The sequence below is a fragment of the Prionailurus viverrinus genome, chromosome C1, assembly GCF_022837055.1.
Source record: "Prionailurus viverrinus isolate Anna chromosome C1, UM_Priviv_1.0, whole genome shotgun sequence".
Taxonomy (NCBI): domain Eukaryota; kingdom Metazoa; phylum Chordata; class Mammalia; order Carnivora; family Felidae; genus Prionailurus; species Prionailurus viverrinus.
This window is the reverse complement of record NC_062568.1, coordinates 194,403,062-194,429,055: the sequence shown is the minus strand read 5'-3', so window position 1 is coordinate 194,429,055 and position 25,994 is coordinate 194,403,062. Positions and strand designations below refer to the sequence as shown.

At 49.1% G+C, this 25,994-nt stretch overlaps 2 protein-coding genes across 11 annotated transcripts in view; both read left to right on the top strand.

The window, feature by feature from the left end:
• ARID1A (AT-rich interaction domain 1A) overlaps window positions 1-6,980 on the top strand; it is a 70,262-nt gene extending 63,282 nt beyond the window's left edge. For all 5 annotated transcript variants that reach the window (XM_047869275.1, XM_047869273.1, XM_047869274.1 and 2 more), the window contains 6 exons: window positions 278-428; window positions 510-644; window positions 729-825; window positions 1,300-2,191; window positions 2,538-2,668; window positions 4,491-6,980. In XM_047869275.1, the coding sequence (XP_047725231.1) occupies window positions 278-428; window positions 510-644; window positions 729-825; window positions 1,300-2,191; window positions 2,538-2,668; window positions 4,491-6,221 (3,137 nt within the window). In that variant the 3' untranslated portion in view covers window positions 6,222-6,980. The remainder of the gene's footprint in view (window positions 1-277; window positions 429-509; window positions 645-728; window positions 826-1,299; window positions 2,192-2,537; window positions 2,669-4,490) is intronic.
• A 6,725-nt stretch (window positions 6,981-13,705) lies between these two features.
• PIGV (phosphatidylinositol glycan anchor biosynthesis class V) lies at window positions 13,706-23,845 on the top strand. 6 transcript variants are annotated; one of them, XM_047869754.1, is made up of 5 exons: window positions 13,706-14,316; window positions 15,323-15,418; window positions 17,232-17,366; window positions 20,538-21,659; window positions 23,026-23,845. In XM_047869754.1, exons 3-5 carry the CDS (start codon window positions 17,289-17,291, stop codon window positions 23,305-23,307), a joined length of 1,482 nt encoding a protein of 493 aa, XP_047725710.1. In that variant the 5' UTR covers window positions 13,706-14,316; window positions 15,323-15,418; window positions 17,232-17,288; the 3' UTR covers window positions 23,308-23,845. The 6 variants fall into 6 exon arrangements, with proteins under 6 accessions (XP_047725710.1, XP_047725711.1, XP_047725709.1 ...); XM_047869755.1 differs by having other exon boundaries at window positions 13,706-14,486; XM_047869753.1 differs by having other exon boundaries at window positions 13,706-14,600.
• Window positions 23,846-25,994: the final 2,149 nt, after the last annotated feature.

The window sequence follows — 25,994 nt, the reverse complement described above, 5'->3', positions numbered from 1 at the left end:
AGCCATTTTTTGAGATAAGGCATTTCCAGACCTAACCACCACTCTTCGTCCCTATCTCCTTTCTTGTCTCCCTCTCCCTGGCCTTACCTTGTCATACCTTAACAAGTATGTGCTCTTTGCTGGTTGGAGCCTCTTTAGATCTCTTTTGAACTTGCCGGGGAAACCGTAGGAACAAACCCAAGCTCCAAACAGGGCCTGGTCTTTGGGGCAGGCAGGGTGTGGGTTGCTAGGCCTGCTGGCTTACCCGTTTGCTCACTGCCTTCCTTTCTGTACTCAGCTCCAGGGAGTGATCCCTTCATGTCCTCAGGGCAGGGCCCCAATGGCGGAATGGGAGACCCCTACAGCCGAGCTGCCGGCCCTGGGCTGGGAAACGTGGCGATGGGACCTCGACAGCACTATCCCTATGGAGGTCCTTATGACAGAGTGAGGTAAGCATGGCCCCTGCTCCTGTCCCACCCCAGCACCCCACAGCTCTAGTGGACTCAATCCACTTCTTCAATTGTGTTTAGGACGGAGCCTGGAATAGGACCCGAGGGAAACATGGGCACTGGAGCCCCACAGCCGAATCTCATGCCTTCCAACCCAGACTCGGGGATGTATTCTCCTAGCCGCTACCCCCCGCAGCAGCAGCAGCAGCAACAACGGTGAGTGAACCCTGGTCCTAGTGTCGTTGTGGCTCAGGCTTTGCCATTTCCCACCCTGATCCTCTGATTCTCTCCCTCCCGCAGACATGATTCCTATGGCAATCAGTTCTCCACTCAAGGCACCCCTTCCGGCAGCCCCTTCCCCAGCCAGCAGACCACAATGTATCAGCAGCAGCAGCAGGTGAGGAGGGTAGCAGGGTGAACTGACACACAGGTTCCCCTTGAGAGGCAGTTAGAAAACGAAGTTGAAAAGTTTAGGCTTGCTTTTGATACTTTGGTGTTCTCCCACCTACATGACCAATTCTGCTGAAGAGCCAAGCCCTCAACCTCGTCCTGTTTAGATTCTAGTCCAGTCTCTCTAGTTCTCCACAAGGGCCAGATACAGGCCTTATTTTGATTTTTAGACTTATGTACATTTTTCTACGCAGAGCAAGGGAGAACCAGAGGGGAATAGGGAATGGTTCTTGATTTCAGAAACAACTTTAAAAGATCATTTGTAAAGGTGAATCCTTGGTTCGCTTGGAGACCGTGTCCTCTTCTAGAGGAGTGGAAGTAAGCCTGGCGAGTGTCTGGTGTAGCCATCTTGGCAGCTGTGTGTGGATCTTGGGTCCCTGAGTGCAGAATTTAACCTCCCCTCTGCTTGTCCCTGTCTTAGAATTACAAGCGGCCGATGGATGGCACGTACGGCCCTCCTGCCAAGCGGCACGAAGGGGAGATGTACAGCGTGCCGTACAGCACGGGGCAGGGGCAGCCCCAACAGCAGCAGTTGCCCCCAGCCCAGCCCCAGCCTGCCAGCCAGCAGCAAGCTGCCCAGCCTTCCCCTCAGCAAGATGTGTACAACCAGTATGGCAACACTTACCCCGCCACTGCCGCTGCTGCTACTGAGCGCCGACCAGCAGGCGGCCCCCAGAACCAGTTTCCATTCCAGTTTGGCCGAGACCGTGTCTCTGCACCCCCCGGCTCCAATGCCCAGCAGAACATGCCACCGCAAATGATGGGTGGCCCCATACAGGCATCGGCTGAGGTTACTCAGCAAGGCACCATGTGGCAAGGGCGTAATGACATGACCTACAATTACGCCAACAGGCAGAGCACCGGCTCTGCCCCCCAGGGCCCCGCCTATCATGGTGTGAACCGAACAGATGAAATGCTGCACACGGATCAGAGGGCCAACCATGAAGGCCCGTGGCCTTCCCATGGCACACGTCAGCCCCCATATGGTCCCTCTGCCCCCGTGCCCCCCATGACAAGGCCCCCTCCATCCAACTACCAGCCCCCGCCAAGCATGCAGAATCACATTCCTCAGGTATCCAGCCCCGCTCCCCTGCCCCGGCCAATGGAGAACCGCACCTCCCCTAGCAAGTCTCCATTCCTGCACTCTGGGATGAAGATGCAAAAGGCAGGTCCCCCAGTGCCTGCCTCGCACATAGCACCTGCCCCTGTGCAGCCACCCATGATTCGGCGGGACATCACCTTCCCACCTGGCTCTGTGGAAGCAACACAGCCTGTGTTGAAGCAGAGGAGGCGGCTCACAATGAAAGACATTGGTAAGGAGACCTCCCCGATCAGGTTGCTTTATCTCTTCTTAAAGTCTTGTCCATTTTTTTGTCTCCATCCCAACATTCTGGATGAGATAAAATCTGGTCCAGTGTTGTCTGAAATAGAGCCAAAGAACTTTGGATAAGGAAGACAGCTGGTATCAGGCTTTACTAAAAGCAAGCGCCATGCAGTGATGTCCTAAGGGAGCCTAGAAGCAGATGTGTGTCCTCTCCTAGATAGGAACTGCCTCCCGCCATGTGTTATCTTCAGAGTAGCCTGACTGATGGGCCAGCCCTGGGGGAGCATCCGGCCAACCTGGGCTTGGTAGATGGACGACATGGAGGTTTATTTCAGGAACCCCGGAGGCATGGCGGGTAATGATGTCCCTCAAGTCTGGGCTGCTGGCAGAGAGCACATGGGCATTAGACACCATTAACATCCTGCTGTATGACGACAACAGCATCATGACCTTCAACCTCAGTCAGGTGAGTACAGGCGCCTCGGAAAGATTGGAAGAATGGGAGGGCCTGAGATCTTCTTGAAGTAGACAGTGCTACGTGACACGGAATTAAGCCTTCCCCGGCCAACATGGTCTCCCCTCTCTCACTCACTCTCTGGTATCTTCCATGCCAGTGCTTTGATTCCATGCCAGTACTTTGCCACTGGCCATGGGCCCAGAACACTGGGAACAATAATAATTTGTGTAAGGTATCAGGATTGACTTCAAAGGGAATTGGGGAGAAACTTTTTGGAATCGGTAAGAAATGCAGATTCTGTTGGTGTGAGTGAGGACACCACCTTTTCAGATTACAAGAAAAACCTGTGGTCTTTATTAGTGAGCATGACAGTTTCTTTTTTTCCCCTTCTTACTTCATCCACCATGAGTACGGGAGGTCTTTATCAATCCCATTTTCCTAAGGTATAGAAAGGGAAGTGGAAAGAAGTAGGCTTGGCGGGGGGCGAGGGGTGATGGTGGTATTTTAATTACGTTCTTGCAGAGAGATGGTTCTCCGGATCCTCTCTCCACAGGATGTGTGCACCTTGAGTTTTCCCACTAGCTGGGAAGAGTTTCTGCTGCACCATCCCAGTCTTTTTGATCATCCTTAGCACTTACCAACCCATCTATCAAGGAGCTGACTAGGGAGCATTGTTATTAATAGTTAACCATTTATTGTGCCATCACCTTGTGCCAGATCCTTCATATTTTCTTTCATGTCAGCCTCACAACAGTCTTCCGAGGCACATGTGGCCTCTTAGAGATGAGTAAGTCGGTTGAGAGTCTTATCTTTGCCCAAGTTCACACAGCTATCATCAGGGTCTTTCTGATTCCAAAGCCTGACTTGATGTCCATTTTATAAGATTGCCTCCCCATGAGAAAGAAAAGGAACAGATACTGATTTCCATATGCCAGGCATTTGATATATTCCATTTAGTCCTCAGAACCACCGTGTAAAATTTAGGAATTTCCGTCATGTTCAGTGGAAAGATAGAAGAAGTACAGCTTAGAGAGTTTAAATCATATGGCTAGTTCCTAGAAAAGCCGGAATTCAAACCTAGGTCTTTCTAATTCTAAAGCCCTTATTTTTTCCATTTTGCTGTAGTCTTGCCAGAGATTTAATCTGACTGGCAATTAGGGTTTTCTTCTAGAGATAACTAGCCTGTTTCGGATCCAAGCTGGGATTTGGGTCTATCTAGCACCAGCTTGCACCAGTGTTTGGAGGACCGAAGCCTCATCCCTTTCATTACGTTGCACGATTGATTCATGGAGGTCTAGCCTCCTGGAATGTTGGGGAGCTTGGAGAAGAGAGCAGGTGAACATCTGTCCACACTGCATCTCTTCTTCTCTCAGCTCGTGTTAGAGGGGTCACCCCACCATGCCTAGCCTCGGGCTACACTTGGCAGTGTGACGTAGGGTGTCGTAAGAGGGACGGTAGCATTGACCAGTGGGTAGGAAACTGGGCCTGAGGAAGAAAAGCAGGGATTGGTAGGGAAAGAGGAGGCTGTGAGATGGTGAGGTGCAGGGCTGTCGGTCAGCACGTCTGTCCTGCTGGAAGCAGGCTTATGTGGAGGTAGGCTGAGCAGAAGGGAGAACTGTGTGCTGGGCATTGGAGAGACCCAACGACTTGCTCTGCCGAGAGCCTTTGGGAAAGGAGAAACTCTCATCTCTCCCAGGGATACAGATGTCTGACCTACAAGGAAAGCGGGGAGATCTGCTAGAAGACCTTGGGGGGGCCTCTCAAGTCAAGGATCCTCTCATTTAGCCCACTTCTCTCCCTTAATTTATCTCCTGTTTTTTTCCTCTTTTAGCTCCCAGGGTTGCTAGAGCTCCTTGTGGAATATTTCCGGCGTTGCCTCATCGAGATCTTTGGCATTTTAAAGGAGTATGAGGTGGGTGACCCAGGACAGAGAACACTACTGGACCCTGGGAGATTCAGCAAGGTGTCTAGTCCAGCCCCTATGGAGGGGGAGGAGGAGGAAGACCTTCTAGGTCCTAAACTAGAGGAGGAAGAAGAGGAGGAAGTAGTGGAAAATGATGAGGAGATGGCCTTTTCGAGCAAGGACAAGGCGGCCTCGGAGAGTAGTGAGGAGAAACTGGTTAGCAAGTTTGACAAGCTCCCGGTAAAGATCGTGCAGAAGAATGACCCGTTTGTGGTGGACTGCTCAGATAAGCTTGGGCGTGTGCAGGAGTTTGACAGTGGCCTGCTGCACTGGCGGATTGGTGGGGGGGACACCACTGAGCATATCCAGACCCACTTTGAGAGCAAGACGGAGCTGCTGCCTACCCGGCCTCATGTGCCCTGCCCACCAGTCACCCGGAAACACGTCACGGCGGCAGAGGGGACACCAGGGACAACAGAACAGGAGGGCCCCCCACCCGATGGCCCTCCAGAGAAACGGATCACAGCCACAATGGATGACATGTTGTCCACCCGGTCTAGCACGTTGAGCGAGGAGGGAGCTAAGAGTGCAGAGGCCACCAAGGAGAGCAGCAAGTTTCCATTTGGCATCAGCCCGGCACAGAGCCACCGGAACATCAAGATCCTAGAGGACGAGCCCCACAGTAAAGATGAGACCCCACTGTGTACCCTTCTGGACTGGCAGGATTCCCTCGCCAAGCGCTGCGTCTGTGTCTCCAACACCATCCGAAGCCTGTCGTTCGTGCCAGGCAACGACTTTGAGATGTCCAAGCACCCGGGGCTGCTGCTGATCCTGGGCAAGCTGATCCTTCTGCACCACAAGCACCCAGAGCGGAAGCAGGCACCACTGACTTACGAGAAGGAGGAGGAGCAGGACCAAGGGGTGAGCTGCAACAAAGTGGAGTGGTGGTGGGACTGCTTGGAGATGCTCCGGGAAAACACCTTGGTCACACTCGCCAACATCTCGGGGCAGTTGGACCTCTCCCCGTACCCTGAGAGCATTTGCCTGCCTGTCCTGGACGGACTCCTACACTGGGCAGTCTGCCCTTCCGCCGAAGCCCAGGACCCCTTCTCCACCCTGGGCCCCAACGCCGTCCTCTCCCCGCAGAGACTGGTCTTGGAAACCCTCAGCAAACTCAGCATCCAGGACAACAATGTGGACCTGATCCTGGCCACTCCCCCCTTCAGCCGCCTGGAGAAGTTGTATAGCACCATGGTGCGCTTCCTCAGTGACCGAAAGAACCCGGTGTGCCGGGAGATGGCCGTGGTACTGCTGGCCAATCTGGCGCAGGGCGACAGCCTGGCGGCCCGTGCCATCGCAGTGCAGAAGGGCAGCATCGGCAACCTCCTGGGCTTCCTGGAGGACAGCCTCGCCGCCACACAGTTCCAGCAGAGCCAGGCCAGCCTGCTCCACATGCAGAACCCGCCCTTCGAGCCAACTAGCGTGGACATGATGCGGCGGGCTGCCCGCGCGCTGCTGGCCCTGGCCAAGGTGGACGAGAACCACTCGGAGTTCACGCTGTACGAGTCGCGGCTGTTGGACATCTCGGTCTCACCGTTGATGAACTCGTTGGTTTCACAAGTCATTTGTGATGTACTGTTTTTGATTGGCCAGTCATGACAGCCGTGGGACACCTCCCTCCCTGTGTGTGTGTGCGTGTGTGGAGAACTTAGAAACTGACTGTTGCCCTTTATTTATGCAAAACCACCTCAGAATCCAGTTTACCCTGTGCTGTCCGGCTTCTCCCTTGGGTCAAAAGTCTCTCCTAGTTCTCTTTCCTCCTCCTCTCCCCCCCACCCCCCCTCACCTGTCTGTTCCTTGTCCTCACCTCACTCCCCTCAGGACCCCACCCTGTTTGGAAAGACAAAGCTCTGCCTACATAGAAGACTTTTTTATTTTAACCAAAGTTACTGTCGTTTACAGTGAGTTTGGGGAAAAAAAATAAAATAAAATAAAAATGGCTTTCCCGGCCCTTGCATCGACGGGATGCCACATTTCATAACTGTTTTTAATGGTAAAAAAAAAAAAAAAAGGAAAAAAATACAAAAAAAAAAAACCCTCTGAAGGACAAAAAAGGTGACTGCTGAACTGTGTGTGGTTTATTGTTGTACATTCACAATCTTGCGGGAGCCGAGAAGTTCGCAGTTGTGGACAGACTCTGTTCACTGGAGAGGCCTGTGCAGTAGAGTGTAGACCCTTTCATGTACTGTACTGTACACCCGATACTGTAAACATACTGTAATAATAATGTCTCACATGGAAACAAGAGAAAACGCTGGGTCAGCAGCAAGCTGTAGTTTTTAAAAATGTTTTTAGTTAAACGTTGAGGAGAAAAAAAAAAAAAAAAAGGCTTTTCCCCCAAAGTATCATGTGTGAACCTACAACACCCTGACCTCTTTCTCTCCTCCTTGATTGTATGAATAACCCTGAGATCACCTCTTAGAACTGGTTTTAACCTTAGCTGCAGCGGCTGCGCTGCCACGTGTGTATATACATGACGTTGTACATTGCACATACCCTTGGATACCCACAGTTTGGTCCCCCTCCCAGCTACCCCTTTATAGTATGACGAGTTAACAAGTTGGTGACCTGCACAAAGCGAGACACAGCTATTTAATCTCTTGCCAGACATCGCCCCCCTCGGCGCGATGCTGTACAGGTCTCTGTAAAAAGTCCTTGCTGTCTCAGCAGCCAATCAACTTATAGTTTATTTTTTTCCGGGTTTTTTGTTTTGTTTTGTTTTCTTTCTAATCGAGGTGTGAAAAAGTTCTAGGTTCAGTTGAAGTTCCTGATGAAGAAACACAATTGAGATTTTTTCAGTGATAAAATCTGCATATTTGTATTTCAAACAATGTAGCTAAAACTTGATGTAAATTCCTCCTTTTTTCCTTTTTTGGCTTAATGAATATCATTTATTCAGTATGAAATCTTTATACTATATGTTCCACGTGTTAAGAATAAATGTACATTAAATCTTGGTAAGACGTTTGTGAGGCTTTTTACTGTTTTCCGACTATTTAAAAGCTTGACCTTTCGGGGGGAGGGGGGGGCATGGGGAGTTGCCGGTCTTGGTTTTGTTTTTTTTTGGGTTTTTTTTTGTTTTTTTTTTTTTTGGAAATCTCCTGTGGTGCGCTCTCTCTCCCCACTGAGTGGTAGCATCCTGGACGCTGTCACTGTTGCATCACATCCTGCTTTACCTTCTACAGTGCAAGAAAGCGTCTGAGATGATTACACCTGCAAGAGGAAGTTTTAGACATAAAAAACACATTAGCCTCTTGAAATGAAACGGGTGTAATAGCCAAAGAAATTGATGATGCTCTAGGAAAGAAAAAAAAAAAAACTTTCGGAAATAGTTGGCAAAGGGAGGATATCTGCTTTTCTAGAAAATCTTTAACAGTAAACCAATCATTTATCTTGAGGCAGCCTCCAACTTAACTTTATTTCTCCAGACTGCCACTCTCCTCTGTTACCAGATTTGAGCATTCAGCTGCTTCTTGACATCTCTGCTTGGAAGTTTAATTTGAACACCCCCCCCCCCCCAAGCTAAAATGCTCTGACTTCCCCCTAGAAGCCTGCTTCTCCCATAGTTTTCCCAGTAAACAGCAACTCCATTCCTTGGCAAAAAAAAAAAAACCCAAAAACCCAACTACTATCATTTCTACATCCAGTATGTTAGCACTCTCCAAAAAAGAACCCTCAGTCTAGCCATTATCACTGTAGTTCGAGACACTATCCTATCTTTCTTGAATTCATGAACTACTCCCCAAACTGACCTTCTTGCTTCTGCTTTGCCTGGTTGAACCTATTCTTGACATAGTAACCAGAAACGCTCCCTTTAAAACCTAAGATAAAAAAAAAAAAATCCTTCAGTGTGTCTCACTCCGTTATCTGGCTTGCTGTTACCTCCCTGGGCCCCTTTTCTCTTCCCCGTTGCTCGCTCCACCACATTGCAATGTTTCCACCTCAGGGCTTTTGCACTTTACTGTTCCCTCTGTCCAGAATACTCTTTGACCAGATAACTACATGGCTGAAGTCCTTCTCTCCTTCAGGTCTTTGCTCAAATACTGTATCAGCGAATTCTTCCCTGGCTACCTTATTTAAAATAGCAATCTCTGCTTCCCTGCCTTATTTCCCTCTCTGCTTTACCTTACTTGGTAGCACTTGTTACCATCTGGCCTATTGTATGGTTGACCCTTGAACAGTGCGGAGGTTAGGGGCGCACCAACCCCCTGCCCAAGCAAAAAATACATGTGTAATTTTTTTTTTTTAATTTTACACGTTGCTTTTATTTTTTTTCCTTTTTAAGTAATCTTGACCCACGGCGTGGGGCTTGAACTCATCACCCCAAGATCAAGAATTCCCATGCTCCACCAACTGAGCCAGCCGGCTAGGTGCCCCAGAAATAACACGTATAACTTTTGATCCCCCCCAAAACTTAACACTATTGGCCTACTTTTCATGGGAAAAGGCTTACTGATACACAAACAGTTGATTAACGCATATTTTGTATGTTACATGTATTATATACAGTGTTTCTACAATCAAGGTAGAGAGGGAAAATGTCAGGAAAATCGTAACAGGAAATACACTTAAGAGTACTGCACCGTATCGAAAAATCTAAGTGGACCTGTGCGGTTCAAGCCCAGTGTTCAAGGGTCAACTGTATATTGTACTCCCCTGTCGTCTTCCACTAGAATATAAGCTCTCTGAGGGCAGGGAGGTTATTTTGTTCACTGCTCCATCCCTGTCCTACAACAGCCTGGCCACTTAAGTAGCTGTTGAATGAAATTGTAGATGTTGGCCAGATGCAGTTACTTTTATGAGGCTAAATGTTGCAATATAGAGCTTCTCTGTTCATCTCCTTCTTTGGGGAAACAACGGAGAGATCAGAAGCAGTAACAGAGAAAATGCTATTGTTGTGGACACTTAGAAGTAAACTTGAAACCACGGTCTTCTAGTGAGTACCTACTTGGGTACCAGATGTAGTAGGTCAAATAACCTTACAAGGGAGGATTGAGGATTGTGCCTGTGAATCAGTATTCTGGTTCCCATTTTACAGTTGAAAATGGTTTGAGCTGGTTTGAGCTCACACACCAAGCAAGGTCCTGCTGACGAAGGCCCTCCTTCCTGGGTCAGAGGACAACAAGGAGTAACTGAATCTAGCTGTGGAGCTCCGCAGGAAAGATCTTTGTTGTATTCAGCATGAGGTAAAAAGTGTCCCAAGAATATCAATCAAGTGTTCATCAGCCTAAGTGTGGTTGTTAATATTTGGGTCAGGGATAGGAATGAATAATCAGTGTTTTTCTCTATTGATTAAGGGGGAGGTAGAGACAATGGCAAACCTCCGTCAACCAGGATGCCTTCCTAGGACTCTCCTGGAAAAAAAAAAAACTACATGGGAAACTTTTCATATCTATATTTTGGTGAGCGGTGTTGCTAATGGCTATATTTGCACCGGGCCTCTTCAACTTCATTTTCTAGTCTAGAAAGTGCATTTCTGGGCTGTGTGTGGAGCATTACCTAGGAGTTTGGTTTCCTGGGTTCCTTTCATCTACTCTCCTGCAATGCAGGGGGAGCCTAGCCTGGTCTCCAGTTTCTGACTGGAGTTACCACAGGCTGAGAGAACTGCTAGCCACTGAGCTGTGAGTAATTTGCTTTTGAGAAGTAAATAGAACCTCGCCAGTAGAGAACCCAGGGGTGTGGCCAGTAGTTCTTTTCCCAGGCTCCTCCCTCCCCACCCCCCAAATGACCTTAACCTTCTTTCATAGCTGGAGAGCAGCCAAGTCTGGCCTAAACAATACTCTCAACCTCATTGGCTCTTTTGCCTTGCAGCCACTGCCACCCCCAAGTGGCTAAGGCCCTTCCCACTAGGCCTCTCAGTGGGGTCAAGGTTTTCTAACTACTGAAAGGCAAACACCGAAAGAAGGGTGAAAAATATTTAGTGTCATGACCTTTAAAGGGTCAGTGTCTGGCGGCTCCTGCAATTGAGAGGCAGGGTGGGGACTTTGTCCTACGGTGGATGGACATCTTCAAATGATACAACAGAGGCCAAAAGGATGCTGCTTTTGGTAAATGTCCAAAACCTGGCTGGTGCCACCCCAGATCTCAGGATGGATGTAAATGTCACCGGGCACCCTTGGAAACTGCCAGTGGATACCCACAGGGGAAAGAAGTGGCATAAAGTTCTCGTAAGGCACAGATGTCATCACAGGCATTAGACCTGCCTGCTAACAGTTGGCGGTGACTGAATCAGAAGCCAGTGCGGTCACTTTTATCCCATAATGGCGTGGCCTCAAAGCCAGGATCAGGGTCACCTACTCCATCATTCCCATAGGACTGGGGCCATGGAAAGTTTAGTGTCTCGGGTGCCTGCGTCGCTCAGTCAGTTAAGCATCCGGTTCTTGTCTTCGGCTCAGCTCTTGATCTCACGGGTTCGTGAGTTCGAGCCCCCCATCCGGCTCTGTGCTGACAATGAGGAGCCTGCTTGGGATTCTTCTTCTCCCTTGCTCTCTGCCCCTCCCCCGCCCGTTCTCTTTCTCTCTCAAAATAAATAAACTCAAAAAAAAAAAAAAAAAAAAAGGAAAGTTTAGTGTCTGAAACTGAATTACTGAGAATAGATACACTGCTCGGTCTGGGGCTTGGATATGGTGCAGGAGCAAGGCAAGGCAGCTACAGAAAGAAATGAGTCAGGTTGCTCAGCATGGTGAGTGCTCCATGAGAACTACCAACCTTCCTTCTTCACACCTCCAGTGGGAACATCACTCTTTCCCCCTTTTTGTTCAGGGAATTACAACAGCCCATCTTTATCGAGCCCTTTGTGCCAAGCACTATAGAAACCATGAGGTAGATATTACCACCATCTCCACGAGGACGAGGACTGTGTCTGTCTTGCTCTGTGTTACATTCTCATCCCCTGTCACACAGTAGGCAGTCCCATTTTGTTGACTAAATCAAAGAGGTAATATGGGAATTTACTAGAGGAAAGAGGAGATAGGAGCCGTTAAGCCATGGTATGCCCGATGCAGGATTCTTGGCATAGCCTCGTAAAGATTCGTAGTTGTGTGGAACAAAAGGAAGAGAGGGAAAGAGGTAAACCTGAAAAAGACTAAAATAGTGTGGAGTGACAGAAAACCAGCTTCAGAGGCCAGAGATCCGAATTCAAGTCCCACCTTCACCACCAGCTATGTAACTTCAGGCGAGTAACTCCTCTTTTTCAGAGCCTTAGTTCCCATATCCATAAACAACTGGTGTCAGGTTAAGCTGATTCATAAACCAGATCTTTACTGAGTATATACGATGCGCAAAGCACTGTTCTAAGTGCTGGTAACACTTTGGTGAACGAGGCCTGTGCTGTCATAGAGCTTATATTTCATAAGCAGGAAACAGACAATGAAAGGAGGAAAGTTCCTAAGACAATCAGGTGATGATAGGTGCTATGAAAATAACAGAACAGGGTGATGGGATAGTACAGGGTGCTGGCTGTGGCCAGGTAGTGGCAGAAAGCCCCTCTGACAAAGCCACCTTTCAGCTGAGACCTGAAGGTAGTGGGCTGGCCAGAGGGTGGTCTGGCAGTGAGGCATTTCAAGCAGGGGAAGCAGCAAGAGCAGAGCCAGGCAAGTCGAAGAAACAGAAATGCCGTAACCCTCTTACCTTCTAGGATTCTAGAAACAGTGACGCATCGCTTGTATTGTTTAGGTCAGGGGTTTGTGTTATGAAATCATTTGTTGGTGGTATGGGACGTTTGCTTCTTAATGGAAGTGGATGGGTGGCATAGAGTCTTTGTGGAGCCCTTGGATACGTCTCTGTCTCCCTGGCTCTCCCACAGGGCTGGTTGCTCAGCTGGCTCCCTGTGTAGATGCAGACTCCATTTTAGCTGCAGACTCTAAACGCAGACTGGAGAGAGCTGCCTCCTCAACTACTTACCCACGGCCTTGGAGGCCCAGAACCCCCTCCCATCCCACCTAGTCTTCTTCCATTCTGACAAGCCAGGGCTTTGAGAGCACAAGGTTCAGCTTTCTTGTTTTCCTGTCAGAGCAGAAGCCAGAAAATGAAACAGGAAACAGAGCGGAAGAGGAGGGGGGGGGGGGTGGGCAGCAGAGAAAGGAAGGAAGGAAGGAGAAATTGCTGGAAAGTAGAGCTGAAGGTCTGGACAAAGTTCTACCCCTAACGGGTGACAGTTGAGCTGTTAGAAAACATTCTGACTTGTCACAAGAGACCCCTGTCCTTTTTACAAATAGATTTTTGAGAGAATTTGGTGTGGATAGAGGGAACCTTAGGAATGCTGGTCTTTCTCCCTTGTGAATTCACAAAGCAAGTATGGTACACTGCTCAGTTTTGTCTCTGCAAACTGAGTGCTGCTGGGAGCCTCATGGACTTCTAGAGATTCAAGCCACAACCTCAGGCCCCAGTCACGAGTGTGCACCACAGCTTGGCCGATTCACTCAGGGGCGTCTGAAGCTGAGGACAAGTGTCCCTGAAAAAAACGGGGGGAGAGTCCTCTCCATTTGTTTCCCTTCTCCAACACAAGACTAAAATGTGATTTCTACCGGATCCACCTTACACACAGCAGTACCCTAGGGCAGCTTAGGTCTCGGAGCCCGAAATGAGGGAGAACCAAAAGCTACAGTCCCTGGCCCCCGCAGAACTGATGGAGGCTAGTTTTCTCTGCCTGGAGAGATAGCAACCATCCCTTTGTTCCCACCCACGTTAATAGCTGTGGCAGAAGATAAAACCCCTCCCTCAGCCGGGGCTGTGGCCAGAGGCTAACCCAGACCCTCGCTCCGTTCTGGAGGGCCGATAACTGAAACCACAGAAGGCTTTGGAATCCTGAGAAACAAGAAATCCACCAACGCAGAAGGATTTATTATCTATTTCCTTTAAGGAGGGTGCAAAGTTGTTCTAACAGTTTCCGTTACAGGGGTGCCCACCGGCCGCTCCTCCCTAACAGACGGTTTTGTTGAGTTAGCTTCTTTTTCTTCTTCTTTTTGGCCTCACTTCCTACGAGAGCAACTGCCCGAATGAGGAAGAAGAGTGGGGGGGGGGGGGGGGGGGGAAGGGCGGGGCGCATTCTCTTAAGTTTCCTTCCTAATCCTCGTTAGCCACCTGAGGAGGTGGGGTCGAGGATCGAAGTAGGACACGAGGTGCCCGGGAGCTGAAGGGGAAAAGCAGGGGGATCCCCCACTTTCCTCACACCCAGGACGCAGAATGCCACTGCTGGCCACAGAAGCCCCAAGGCGTTTCTTTCTATTCAGGGAACATCTACTGTGTGCCAGGCCCTGTGCTGAGCTGGGGTGGCCTGACAGCAGGGAAAGTGCGGCTCTCTCCGGCTTCTGCGAAGAGGTCGCGGGGCGGCCCGAAACTCCGAGAGCCTCAGCACACACACACATCGGGAACTCAGTGGATGTTTGCGGGATGCAACCCGGGCGAGAGCGCCGACTCTGACACACCGCGGGCTAACGGAAGGAGAGGGAGGGGGCCTGAGGCGCGTAAAGCGCCAGGGGGAACTCTTCAGGTGTCACCAAGGCGGGAAGCTGCCAAGGCCGAGGGGCGCGGACTCTTGGGTCCACGCCGTCCCCGCCCCGCGCGCCCGGAGTCAACATGGCCGCCGCGGAAGGGGGCGGGGCAACACCGAGTCCGGGCAGGAGGGGGGCGGGGTCGCCTCGGCGGAGCCAGTGCGCAGGCGCGGGATGTCGGGGCCCCGGATGGAGGAGCCGAGGTTCGGGCCCCGCCTGGGAGGTCGAGACGGGCCGGCGTTGTGGACCAGGCGCCAGCTCGGGAGCCTTGGAGTTCTCGGGGGAGGGAAGCCGTCAAACGGAGGCCGAGGGAAATGAGGCGGAGGCCGCCGAGAAGCGGGGAGCCCCGCCCCTCCGCCATAGCGGCTTCCCGGTGCCGCCTCTTCCTTTACAGCCTCCCGCCCTAGCCTGCCTTCCGGCCTTAGGCCGGGCCCCGCCGGCCCCCTCGGGAGTAGTCCCTGAGCCGTGGCTCCTTTTGGGAGAAGAGGTGCCCACTGTCCATTTAGGACTATGTCCGAGAGTAAGGGTTAGAATGGGCTTCCGACCCGGCTGGGCTGGCAGAAGGCGGCCCCTGGCTCGCGACAGCCAGCGAGGCCTCTGGCCCCAAGGACCCTGAGTCACGGAAACTTCCTCACTCCACAGAGAGGAGCATCCAAGGGAGCATCCAAGGGTCCAGGGCTCCGATTCAGGCTCCCCCAGAGTCTCAGATAGGGCCCTCCCTTGCCCTGAGCATACCCAGTAGGAGCATGCGCTGTCTTTGGACAAGTATTGGGCTAGGACTTGGGAGACCTGGGTTGTTGCCCTGGCTGTGAAAGAGCGCATCCCCTTTGGCCCGGGTGAAGGCTGGTCGGAAGACCATGAAGTTCCAGAAGGAAAAAAAATGACATTCTCTTTAAATATAGCCTAAGGTGTGTCACTTGACCCCAATGAGCCTCAGTTTCCACATCCATAAAATGGCGATGGTAACCATACTGGCCTCACAGGGTCTAATGAGATCTCTGATGTAAAAACCAAGGAGATTTTTTATTATTCACCACTATGGGCATAGTTATCTCCCGGGAAGATAGAGTAAAACTAGTTGCCCTGTAAATGTCCTGCCAATTCAAGAGTCTGATTGCGTCAAGGGGTTGTTGGGAAGTGAGGTCTGCAATAGCCAAGAGGGACAACTCACTGGCTTTATTTTGTTTTTTTACTTGGTTTACCTGTAAGCTAAGAGTAGGTTACAAGTCTCCGGTGGTCGCTGGGGCTAGAGCTTGACTCTGGAGAGAGGAAAAGGAAGAATGGAAGCCTGGTGAAGAGGCAGAGGTGGGTTAACTGCTTTTCTGTCCCCAACTTTTTCTTCTGCATGTGAGTGGGAAGAGAAGGAAGGGAAAAGGTGAATTCGCCCTAGGATAAAGAATCAGCCGCCGTGTGAAGTTGGCTGTACTTGTTTCTACAATTCCTCTCAATTCAGCGAGTCAGATGCTGGAAATGTTGGGTAGATTCATAAACTACCGCGGCTCTTTGGTTTTTTTCAAAAGCTTGCCTTTGAACTGAATCTTGATGAGCAAACCGGTGTGGCGTTAACGGCCCCTCCCTTCCTTCGGGCCTCCTGGTGATGGAGTGAGCAGCAGGCGCCCCCTTCTGCTGAGGAAAGTGTACTGTCAGCCTTGGCCAACCTTGCTCCCTTTCTGGAGGAATTGTATTTTCCTGTGGCTTCTGTGACTTAGGTCTTGATCTTACCGTGAGATATGGTGGGAGGAATACCTAAAGCAGTGATTTTATATCCCGAGCCAATGAACTGGTGATGCCATATCTTGTTCTTGCCACTTCCACTCAATGGGAACCCAGGCTTGAAATGCCTGTTTATAATGCCAGGCCCTGGGGGTATAGTTGGGAGCAAAACAAAGCCCCCGCCCTCACAAGCAACTTAAATAAGCAACAGCAGTAAGGACGACAAGGCAGAGTATAATGAGAGCATATCAAATAGTCTAGTGAGCATCAGAGAAGAATTCCAGAAACAGGTGACACCTAAAGATGTGATAGGTATTGGCCAGATAAGAAAGAACACTCTTCCAGCCCTCTCCATTAATTTCTAAGTTTTAATATTTTTCCTGTTAGGGATAGTGCACCCCAAATCAGTGAGCTGCCTCTGGTGCTCTTGCCCCCACTTCTGATTTCCCAGACTGGTGTTTGAATGTTCTGTAGGAGCCTTTGCTACTTCTTTCAGCCCAAGGAACTGTTTAAGACCAAAAAAAAAAAAAAAAAAAAAAAGAAAAAAAAGAAAAAAAAGAAAGAAAGAAAAAGAAAAAAAAAAGCCTTAAAGTTCATTCCTTGCCTCAGAATGGCTTTGCAATTGTTTATACATTGCTGCCATTCCAACAAAGAGATGGGGAAATAAGAGTTTTCTCCATCCCTAGTAGTCGACTCTGTCTTCCCCCTAAGTTTGTTTTAGCAATGTGAGCTGGCTGAAGTCCTGCTGAGTGGTGGTTTTCTTTTCCTTCTCCACTTAATTTAACAGACCAGCTGAACACACATCAGAGAGCTAGGCTAGAGTGTGTAGTCATTATGGTCTTCCAGTTCAGTTCTATGCCCCACTTTTGGGACTCTGGTTTGGGATCTAGTTTATTATTCTGGGCAGGAGGAAAAGGGCACACACCAAATAATAGCAACCACAACATGGGTTTGCTAGTACTTTTTCACACTTTCGTCCATTTCACCATCATGACAATTTTGTGAGAGAAAATAGTCTGGGGAAAAAAATAGTCTGATCCCATTTTATACGTAAAGAACTGAGGCTCACAAGGGCTAAATGAGACCTTGTGAGCCACAGAGTCAGGACTTGAACCCAGGTCTTTAGTTCCTACGTAGAGGCGCTCAACAGTCTTTTAAAGGTTTTCTGCGAGCTTAGCTGCCAACCTCATGCCAATCTTCATGTAGAACTTTCCTGACAATACAGTGCTTCAGGGTGATACCAGGTGGGTCCCATCTGCCTTCAAGATGCTTTTCCCTCATCTGGGCCGTTAGGTGGTTGAGTTTGCCATGTAATGGCGAAGGGGGGGGTCTCCTGTGAAGAATGCTTTCAAGAATTTACTTTCGGCCCACATGTAATGTTTTCTCCTTGGGTTTTGGAGTTTAGAAGCCCGAGGGAGCTCAGTCCTGGCAGCGACACCCCTGAATTCCCGGTGGTGAGAGGATGTGGCCCATGGATCCATCCAGGAAAGAGGTGCTGAGGTTTGCAGTCAGCTGCCGTGTCCTGACTCTGGTGCTGCAGGTCAGTCTCTGATCTTTTGTCCTGAACATGCTGGGCTAGGCACTAAGTAAGAATTGTCCCCGTATTCTTTCTGCCTCCCAGGTGTACCCTTCCATGTGGTTGGAACCATAGACACCTATACCTGATAACTGAGAAGTGGTCGGGACTCTTAGAAATGGTCTTTTAAAAAATATTTTATTGACTTTTTAAAGTAAACTTCATGCTCAGTGTGGGTCTCAAACTCACAACCCCAAGAACAAGAGTTGCATGTTTTACTGACTGAGCCAGCCAGGTCCCCCAGAAATGATCTTTTAATCCCTTGTTTTACACATGAAGCAGCAGAGGCCCAGAAAGGTTAAATGGCTTCCCTAAAGACACACAGCAAGTTAGAGAAGGGCCAGAGTCAGACCCCAGGGTTCCTAACTCCAGAGGTAGTGGGCTTTCTAACAGACCATGAAGTTCTGTAATGAGAGATGCCATTAGGGCATGACAGCATAAGGCATTGCCCTAGAGTCCCCTTAGCAGGAGACTGAGCACTGTGTCAGTCAGTTGAGTGCACGATCCTGAGACACTCTATGTATACTCGGTTAGTCAGCAATGTCCCAACTCTTCCCCTGGTATCGCCCCTTGCTGCCTTACCCACCACAACCCTCAGAATGCATTTGCACTTTTACAATTCCCTTTCCCCTCTGAGGCTGGCCTTGATACATATTTTAATCAAATTTCACACATATATGAATTCTATCTGGTGCCTAGCACGGTGCTCAGTGCTTAGTATGTTCTCACTGTGTGTTGTTGAATGGATGTCAACAACCTAGTGATGTTATATTAGCATAATTATGTGTGCTTTTTTTCACAAATGGCACTTCCTCAGGCTCATAGCTGGTTCCTTTCTGGAAACCTCCTTTCTCCCTTCCCACACAATGAGGCATAGCAGCCTCTGCTGGGCCCCAGGTTTAGTTAAAAGTAGCTTCAACTTGGAGACTAGGGCCATTTTCTGTGACTATCTCTCCTGTCCCATTTGTTTTCACTGTTGAAAGTGGCCTGATAAAGAAACTGGCCAAAAAGAGAGAGAGCCTTAAAAATGGGGTCATATGGGGAAAATGACTCAGTGATGGCTTTGAACAGCATCAGATGAGTGACTGGCAGGACCGTGAACTGGCATCTGGGATAGGGAACCAGGACTAATTCCGATGGTGATCTGGAAATGAGTATGTCTCTTCTCTCACTCAGCCACCACAATTGTATGAAGTGCCTACTCTGTTCTGAGTACTGTGCTAGGTGATGAGTATGAAAAGTCTTGGCACTCTCTTTTCCTTTAAGTAACTGACAATCTAATGATGCAAAAAGACACTTGACAATAATGCTATTTCATCATCCCTCTCTCTCCCCCAGCCCCCTTCCAGCTTTAAAGCTCACGCCTCAAGTGATATCCCCAGTTACCCTTCATTGTTGCTGGCATCTCTGTTAATGACAACTCATTCCTCTTCATTCCTTGAAGATTTTAGCTCCTGACTCACCATTGCTCTTTCCAGAACTGTTGATTTCTTGGTGGTTTCAATATTAATACAGCTGATACAACTAACCACTATCTCCTATCTTTCCAGCTCACTCCCTCTAGTAACCCAGTTCTAACGGTTCTCCCACCCCCTCAGAACTTAAAATCCGTTGGTTCTACCACTGTTTCACTGTGCCTCATCCACCTTATGGCTTCCATGCCCCTTCTTAGCCAGCTAGATTCCATGGTCCACCAGGCATACACGCATAATTTGCTTGCTCCCTTCTCCCTGGCTCACAACACAAAAGCCCAGTCACAGCTCAGTTTCATTCTCTGTCTACTGCTGCGTCTGCCCAGAGAACACACAACTGTATTGACTAGTCTCTTTCTCTGCAAGATCACTGGCCCAAGTGAGTCTTTAGTGCTACCTGGCAATCTTCGTGTATTTCCCAGGCCCATTCACCCTCCCATTCTCTCAAATTGTTCTGTACATCAGAATCCCCCTGGGGGAGCTTTAAAAAAAATGTCAATACCCAGGCTGTATCTCATACCAGTTCAATCATTAACCCTGGGGATAGGACCCAGACATTCAGACCTCAGTAGTTTTTAATTTCCTGGGGTGATTCCAGTGCACAGCCTATTTTGAGAACTAGAGTCAGAGATGACTTATTTTACACGTTTTCCTCTTTGTTCAAGTCCCTAACACCTTTTCCCCAACTTGCTTCCCTGAGTGAAAACTCAGAAAAATAGATGTCATCAGAAATGGCCTTGTGAGTGCTCCCACCTCCTCCGTCACACGCTTGCATCTGCACCTCTGGGCCTTCACTGCTGAAGTGAGGCTGAACCCAGCTCTCCTTTCCAGGCCCGCCCCCCACCTCTACCAGTGTAGCAGTTCCTACCCACTTCTGCCTGCTCCAGCCATCCTCCCCTCTCTCCTGCAAACCTGGTGGTTGCCTTTCCACTGGATTGTTCCCATTCACAAACAAATACTTATCTCCCACATTGTCATTCACTACTACCCCACTTACAACCAAACTTGTCCAAATAGTTGTCTGTTTGCCTCAGTCTCCCTTCTTCCCTTCTTTGCCAAACCCAGTCCATGAAGTCTGCTGTGTCCTCAACTCTACTGAAATAACTCTTGTCAAACTTACCAGTGACCTACACATTTCTAAATCCAGTGGTCACTTTTCAGTCCCCATCTTCCTGACCTCCCAGCAGCACTTAACAGAGTTGGTCACTCCCTTGCTTCACTTGGTTCTAAGACACCACTCTCTCCTGGTTTTCCTCGTACCTTACTGACTGTTCCTTCTTTATCTTCATTCTGGATCCTCATTGTCCTTCAAGCCCCAACACTCTAAATGTTGACACATCCAGGGCCCAATCCTCCGATATCTCTTCTCTAGCCATACTTCCTCTCCAGATGATCTCATTCAGTCTCATGCCTTTAAATACCTTCTGTGCACTTATGATGCCTGAATTTACATCTCCAGCCCTGACTGCCCTCCTTACCCTCAGACTCCTAGATCTCACTGCCTTGTTGACCTCTGCGCTGGAATGTCTTAGCTCAAATTTAGCTAGTCTAGAACCGAACTCCCGATTGTCCTCCAACAAGTCGGTTCTTCCTCATTTTATTAAACGGTAATTCTTCCCTTCCAGTTGCTCAACCGAAATCCTAGTTCTCCTTCATCCCGCAGGCTCTCTTCAATGTCGTCATCCCAGATCACCGTGCAGAAGCCTTCTCTCCTCCTCGCCTCACCCCCTCGGGCTCTGTGGACCAACTTGTGGAAGGTCTTCTGGGTGGCCTGTCTCACTGGGATGCGGAACACTTCCTGTTCATTGCCGAGCACGGCTATCTGTACGAGCACAACTTTGCCTTCTTCCCTGGCTTCCCCCTGGCTCTCCTGGTGGGAGCTGAACTCCTGAGACCCCTGCGGGCATTACTGAACCTACGGAGTTGCCTGTTAATCTCAGTAGCATTGCTCAATTCTTTGTTCTCCGTCCTGGCTGCAGTCGCACTTCACGACCTGGGCTGTCTGGTTTTGCACTGTCCCCGCCAGGCCTTTTACGGAGCCCTGCTCTTCTGCCTCAGCCCAGCCAATGTCTTCCTGGCAGCTGGTTACTCAGAAGCTTTGTTTGCCCTCCTGACGTTCAGCGCCATGGGGCAGCTGGAAAGGGGCCGAAGCTGGACTAGTGGACTCCTCTTTGCCCTTGCCACTGGTGTACGTTCCAATGGGCTGGTCAACATTGGCTTCCTCGTGTATTCTCAGTGCCAAAGCTTTCTGTCTTCTCTCATGGTGCTGAATCCTCTGAGAGAGCTCTTGAAGCTGATGGGCTCTGTGTTCCTCTCTGTGCTCATACTTGGCCTTCCCTTTGCCCTCTTTCAGTATTATGCCTATACTCAGTTCTGTCTGTCAGGCTCGGCCCACCCCATCCCTAAGCCCTTGCTGCAGTTAGCTGTTGACAAGGGCTACCGGATCGTGGAGGGAAATGAGCCACCTTGGTGCTCCTGGGAACTTCCCCTAATATATAGCTATATCCAGGATATCTACTGGAATGTTGGCTTTTTGAGATACTATGAGCTCAAGCAGGTGCCCAATTTCCTACTGGCTGCACCAGTGGCCCTCCTGGTTGCCTGGGCCACGTGGACATATGTGACCACCCACCCTTGGTTCTGCCTTACCCTTGGAATGCAAAGGAGCAAGAAGAGTAAGACCCTAGAAAAATCTGATTCTGGATTCCTCGGTCCTCGGGTGTTTGTGTACCTGGTCCACGCTGCAGCACTGTTGCTGTTTGGCAGTCTGTGCATGCATGTTCAGGTGAGGTGGGATAAGGGTGTGAGTTCCTGGCTGGGATAAGGGTGTGAATACAGGCAGGACCCCTTGGCCAGGGACAAGGAAGCCTGCTGGCTTCTCCCATTTGAGAAACCTGCACCTAATTTATTCATTCAACAACTATTTGTGGGCTTTCTTTGTCTAGATCCTGGGCCAGACCACTGAGGAATGGAACACAAGTGAGATAAGGTTGCTGCCCTGGTGGGTCTCATGGTAGAAATGGGGAGACAGACACTTCCCAGATAAAATTCTAGTATAGCGGGATGGAAGAGGAGTTGCCGTTTTGAGATCAAGTATTGTGGAAGCACAGAGCAAAAAATGGACTGAAGGAGTTGAGGAGGGCATCATACTAAGGCTGGGTCCTAAAGAGTAAGAAGGAATGCGTTTAAGAAGCAGAGGAAAACTACTCTGGGCAGATGAAGGGTGTGTGCGGAGACACGAGAGTTGTAGAAGGACCTGATGTGATGGTGATAAAGGAGTAAGTGCAGAGGAGAGCTCGGGACCTTCCCCTCCTGCATGGCTAACACCCAGAGTGTCTGCTTGAGTGTTGACTTGTTGAGGTGCTCTCCACTCTGGCAGATACTCCGTCTTCAGAGGAGCTCCCTTGTGCCATGTTCGGGGTGGGGGTGGGGAGATAGGAATGGGAAGTGTTTGATACTTTCTATTTTTTTTTTTTATTCCTGGCTGTGGCCCCATTTCCCACATAATCTCGAGGAAGTTGTTTTTCTCCGTGCCGGCCACTCCTTTGCAGTTTCTGCCTCTTGGAGGCGCACATTGGCTGTTTGTGAAGTTCTCTGGGCTGTGTGAAGAAGAGGCACAGGGGAAATAGAAAGTAGCATTCTGTGTTTGTAGCTGGATTAACTAGTAGAGTGCGTGCCAGCAAAGCTTAGAGTTTCCAGCTTAGATGAGGGAGGCCATGTGGAGACTTGGCTCTGAACTCCCCTAGAAGGGAAAATGTTGAACCGCAGGATTGCCTGCCCCTTTTCCCTCTGTTTTGCCATTCCCAGGGGATGAGGGAACCACTTCAGGTCCCCAAAGCCCACGTCACAGCCTAGTGTTTAGAGTCCAGGCCCTAGGCTAAAATTGGACCCCATAGAGTTTTTAGTATTGATTGGCCCATTACTGTAGTAATTAGCCTGTAGCTGTTTATTTGTAACATTGAGGTCACCCGGCTGGTGTTACACACAGCTTTATCAGGCAGATCCTAAGTTCTGCTGTGTCTCTTTTCCAGTACAATACATTTCTAGTCATGGGGCTGTAGTTCAGCTAGCAGCAGGGAAGTCCCAGGCTGGTCCGGTTTGAAGCATTGACAGTCCAATAAATGTCGGTTTTCCCTCTCTTACGATTTCAGGTTCTCACCAGATTTCTAGGTTCCTCCACTCCTATTGTGTACTGGTTTCCAGCTTACTTGCTTCAGGATCAAGAGCCACTGTTGAGATCCCTAGAGACTGCGCCTTGGAAGCCGCTTGCAGGGGCCTGCCCACCAGGACAAAAGGTCCCCAGGAATTCTATCATGGGACTTTTGTACAACTGGAAAACCTGTTCTCTAGTCACACGATGCATTCTGGGCTACTTCCTGTCTTACTGGCTCCTGGGACTACTCCTACATTGCAACTTCCTGCCTTGGACGTGACCTGGAGTCTCGGGGGTCTGGAAGTACAGATACACACTGGGACTGGCTGCACTGCCCTGGGACCGTTGCTCCGTCCATTAGAACCCCTCCGTCTCTCTCTCTGAAGGCTGGTCAGGACTGGGAGAAGTGTGAGCCACTGGAGAACCCCTGCTGGTCCTGGCTGTGGCAAATTTTAGATTAGTAGCAGCTATTTTCTCTGTGAGTAAAGAAATCATACTCTAGGTCTAAAGTTACACTTGGATCTGTCCCCTCAACCAAGCATAGCAAAAATAGTTGCAAACTTACCACTGACCCACATGTAAATTTAAATGTAAATTGCTTAAATGTCTATTTCATCAAAGGCTCTAGCTGACAGGCTGGTAATAGTCCACGCATGATGGCAGAGGCCTGAACAGTGTAGTGGCAGTAAGAAGTAAAGTAGGACCACCTTTTTGATGGGACATTGTTTCTGATTACTTTTTTCACGATTCGTTCATTTATTTATATGAAAAAACTTGCAAAGATAGGCAAATTAAACAACTGTTGGTTATGCAGGCAATGAATTACCTTTCTTAAAATACTACAAATTTCTTAGGGAAGAAGTCATGGTAAAAAGAACATTGCACAAAGAAGCAGGAGACCTGGATTGTAGTCCTCTCAGTAAAACCCCCCTTACCAGCTGTGTGACCTTGGGAGGGTTTTCACAGCCTTAGTCACCTCTTCCGAAACTGGGGGAAATAATATTATCCTATTGGGAGAGGAGAGGGGATGGGCCATATAATCTAGTAGGTCTCTTTCTGCTCTAGGATCTTAAGAGCCGCGTTAAGCCATGGAATCACCCCAGTCTAAACACTTCATGTAGTGGCTCAAACATGTGAGTTTAGGAGAAAATATCCAATTCTCCTGCTTTCAGTACTTAGAAGGAACTCTCCCTTCTTGGGTGCAACTCTGAGGAGTAACTCAAGTGACCTTTCCTTTGAATGAGGGAAAGCAGCGACACCTGGCAAATGCGGCTCCCTGACCTGTGTAAGTAAATCTGTGCCGGGCAAGTAAATGGTCAAAGTGGTGACTGGTTGCCCTGCCCTGCCCAAGTGTCTGTGCTTGCTTGATTGGTAGACATGGGTCAGAGGAGCCAACCAGGCAGCATGAATTGAAAAATTGTGAGTAAGTACAGGGTTGAACGAAATGGTATCTTTCTGGCTCCCATTTGGTTATGAGCCCATCACTGTACTGGTGGTAAGAGCATTGACCCCTCCTCAGCTATTTTTGCTCATTCTTTGAGCCAGGTAAGAGGCTCTGTATCGTCTCCACTCGATCCCGGTTTGAGCTAAAAATTCCAACAGGCAGAAATTTCAAAATAGATGGGTAATCATAGCTTCTGGAGAGCACTGAGAATTGGAATTTTGACATGCTCCCTCTGACCATGACAGAAAGCTAAACTTGCCAGCTGAAGGGAAGCTCCTGGCTGAGCCCCAACACCCTCTGTTGGAGCTTCTCGTCAGCCTGGCCAATAAGCGTTTCCCACCCATTGCCCCAGCTTTAGCACAGCTGAGAGCATTTGGTCCAGAGTCAAATGCTTCTGAAAATGTACACACAGATTGGGGCAGCCCTCTGCCTTCTGCCAAGACACCCGAGTGCCCTTCTTGGCAAAAGAGGATAACCCCTGCCCTAGCGTCCCTCCAGTTGGCAGAAACCATTCCCTCCTTCCTCACCAACAGCTGCAAGTCCACCCCGTGTGCAGGAAGACTTGAGGTCCTATTTCAGCTCTGTACCGCAGAGGTAGGAGCACCAGATGCTTTGTTTTCATGGATTCTCCTCTTTACCTCTTTTTGGGGGGTGAACAGGACATGTTGCTTGCAGACACAAATTCTTTCAAGGACCAGAAACCCTACAAATGGAAATCCCACCTTCTCAACTAATACCGAGGAATCAAACTCTTGGTGTTCTGCAAAGGCCTTAATGGTTACATTTGATCATAGAGGAGACAACTGAGGACCCCAGCTAGGTGGACACACCTGGTATGTGACCTGGAGACGGGCACAGTTTTCTCTCTGACCTTGGAGGGATCTAGTTGCTATTCTCCAAGGATCTAAGGAATGGGCTGATTTTATGGCCAGCAGCTGTCCTTTTACCATCCTATTAACAGTCTTTAATAGTCTGGGAGAGGGACATGAAGGGCCCAAGGCAGGAAGCTTCCTGTTTACCCTAAGGTCTAACAATGCTGCAGCTGGGTTGGGCGTCTACAATTTCAGAGAAAAGTCATTTCCTTCTGAGACCCAGCTAAAACAGAAACCAGACGCTTCATACACCTAAGAAGTAGATGCTTTTTTGTTCTTTAATGAAGGTGGGAGGAGAGGGAGTGTTTGACATGTCTTTACCAGTCCCCTTGAGGAAAAATCACTTCTTTTCTTGAACAGACCTTCTCACCTTCGTCTAAAAATGTAGTGTGTGCAAGCTCAAAGGATTTGAAATTGATGGATTCTTTCAACAATTGTTTATTATGCCTGTTTTAGGGACGAAAGGTGATTTGCTATATGTCCTGCCCTCAAATAACTGTCTAACAGAGTTGCCAGCAGATACACAGAAACATTAATCAAGGTAGAAACTGGAAAATTCTGAAGACTGAAGGGCCACGTAAACTTCTTGCTCTGTACCTCTCTACTTGAACTTTTTATGACAAGGAAGAGTTAAAGTTTTGCTTGTATGCT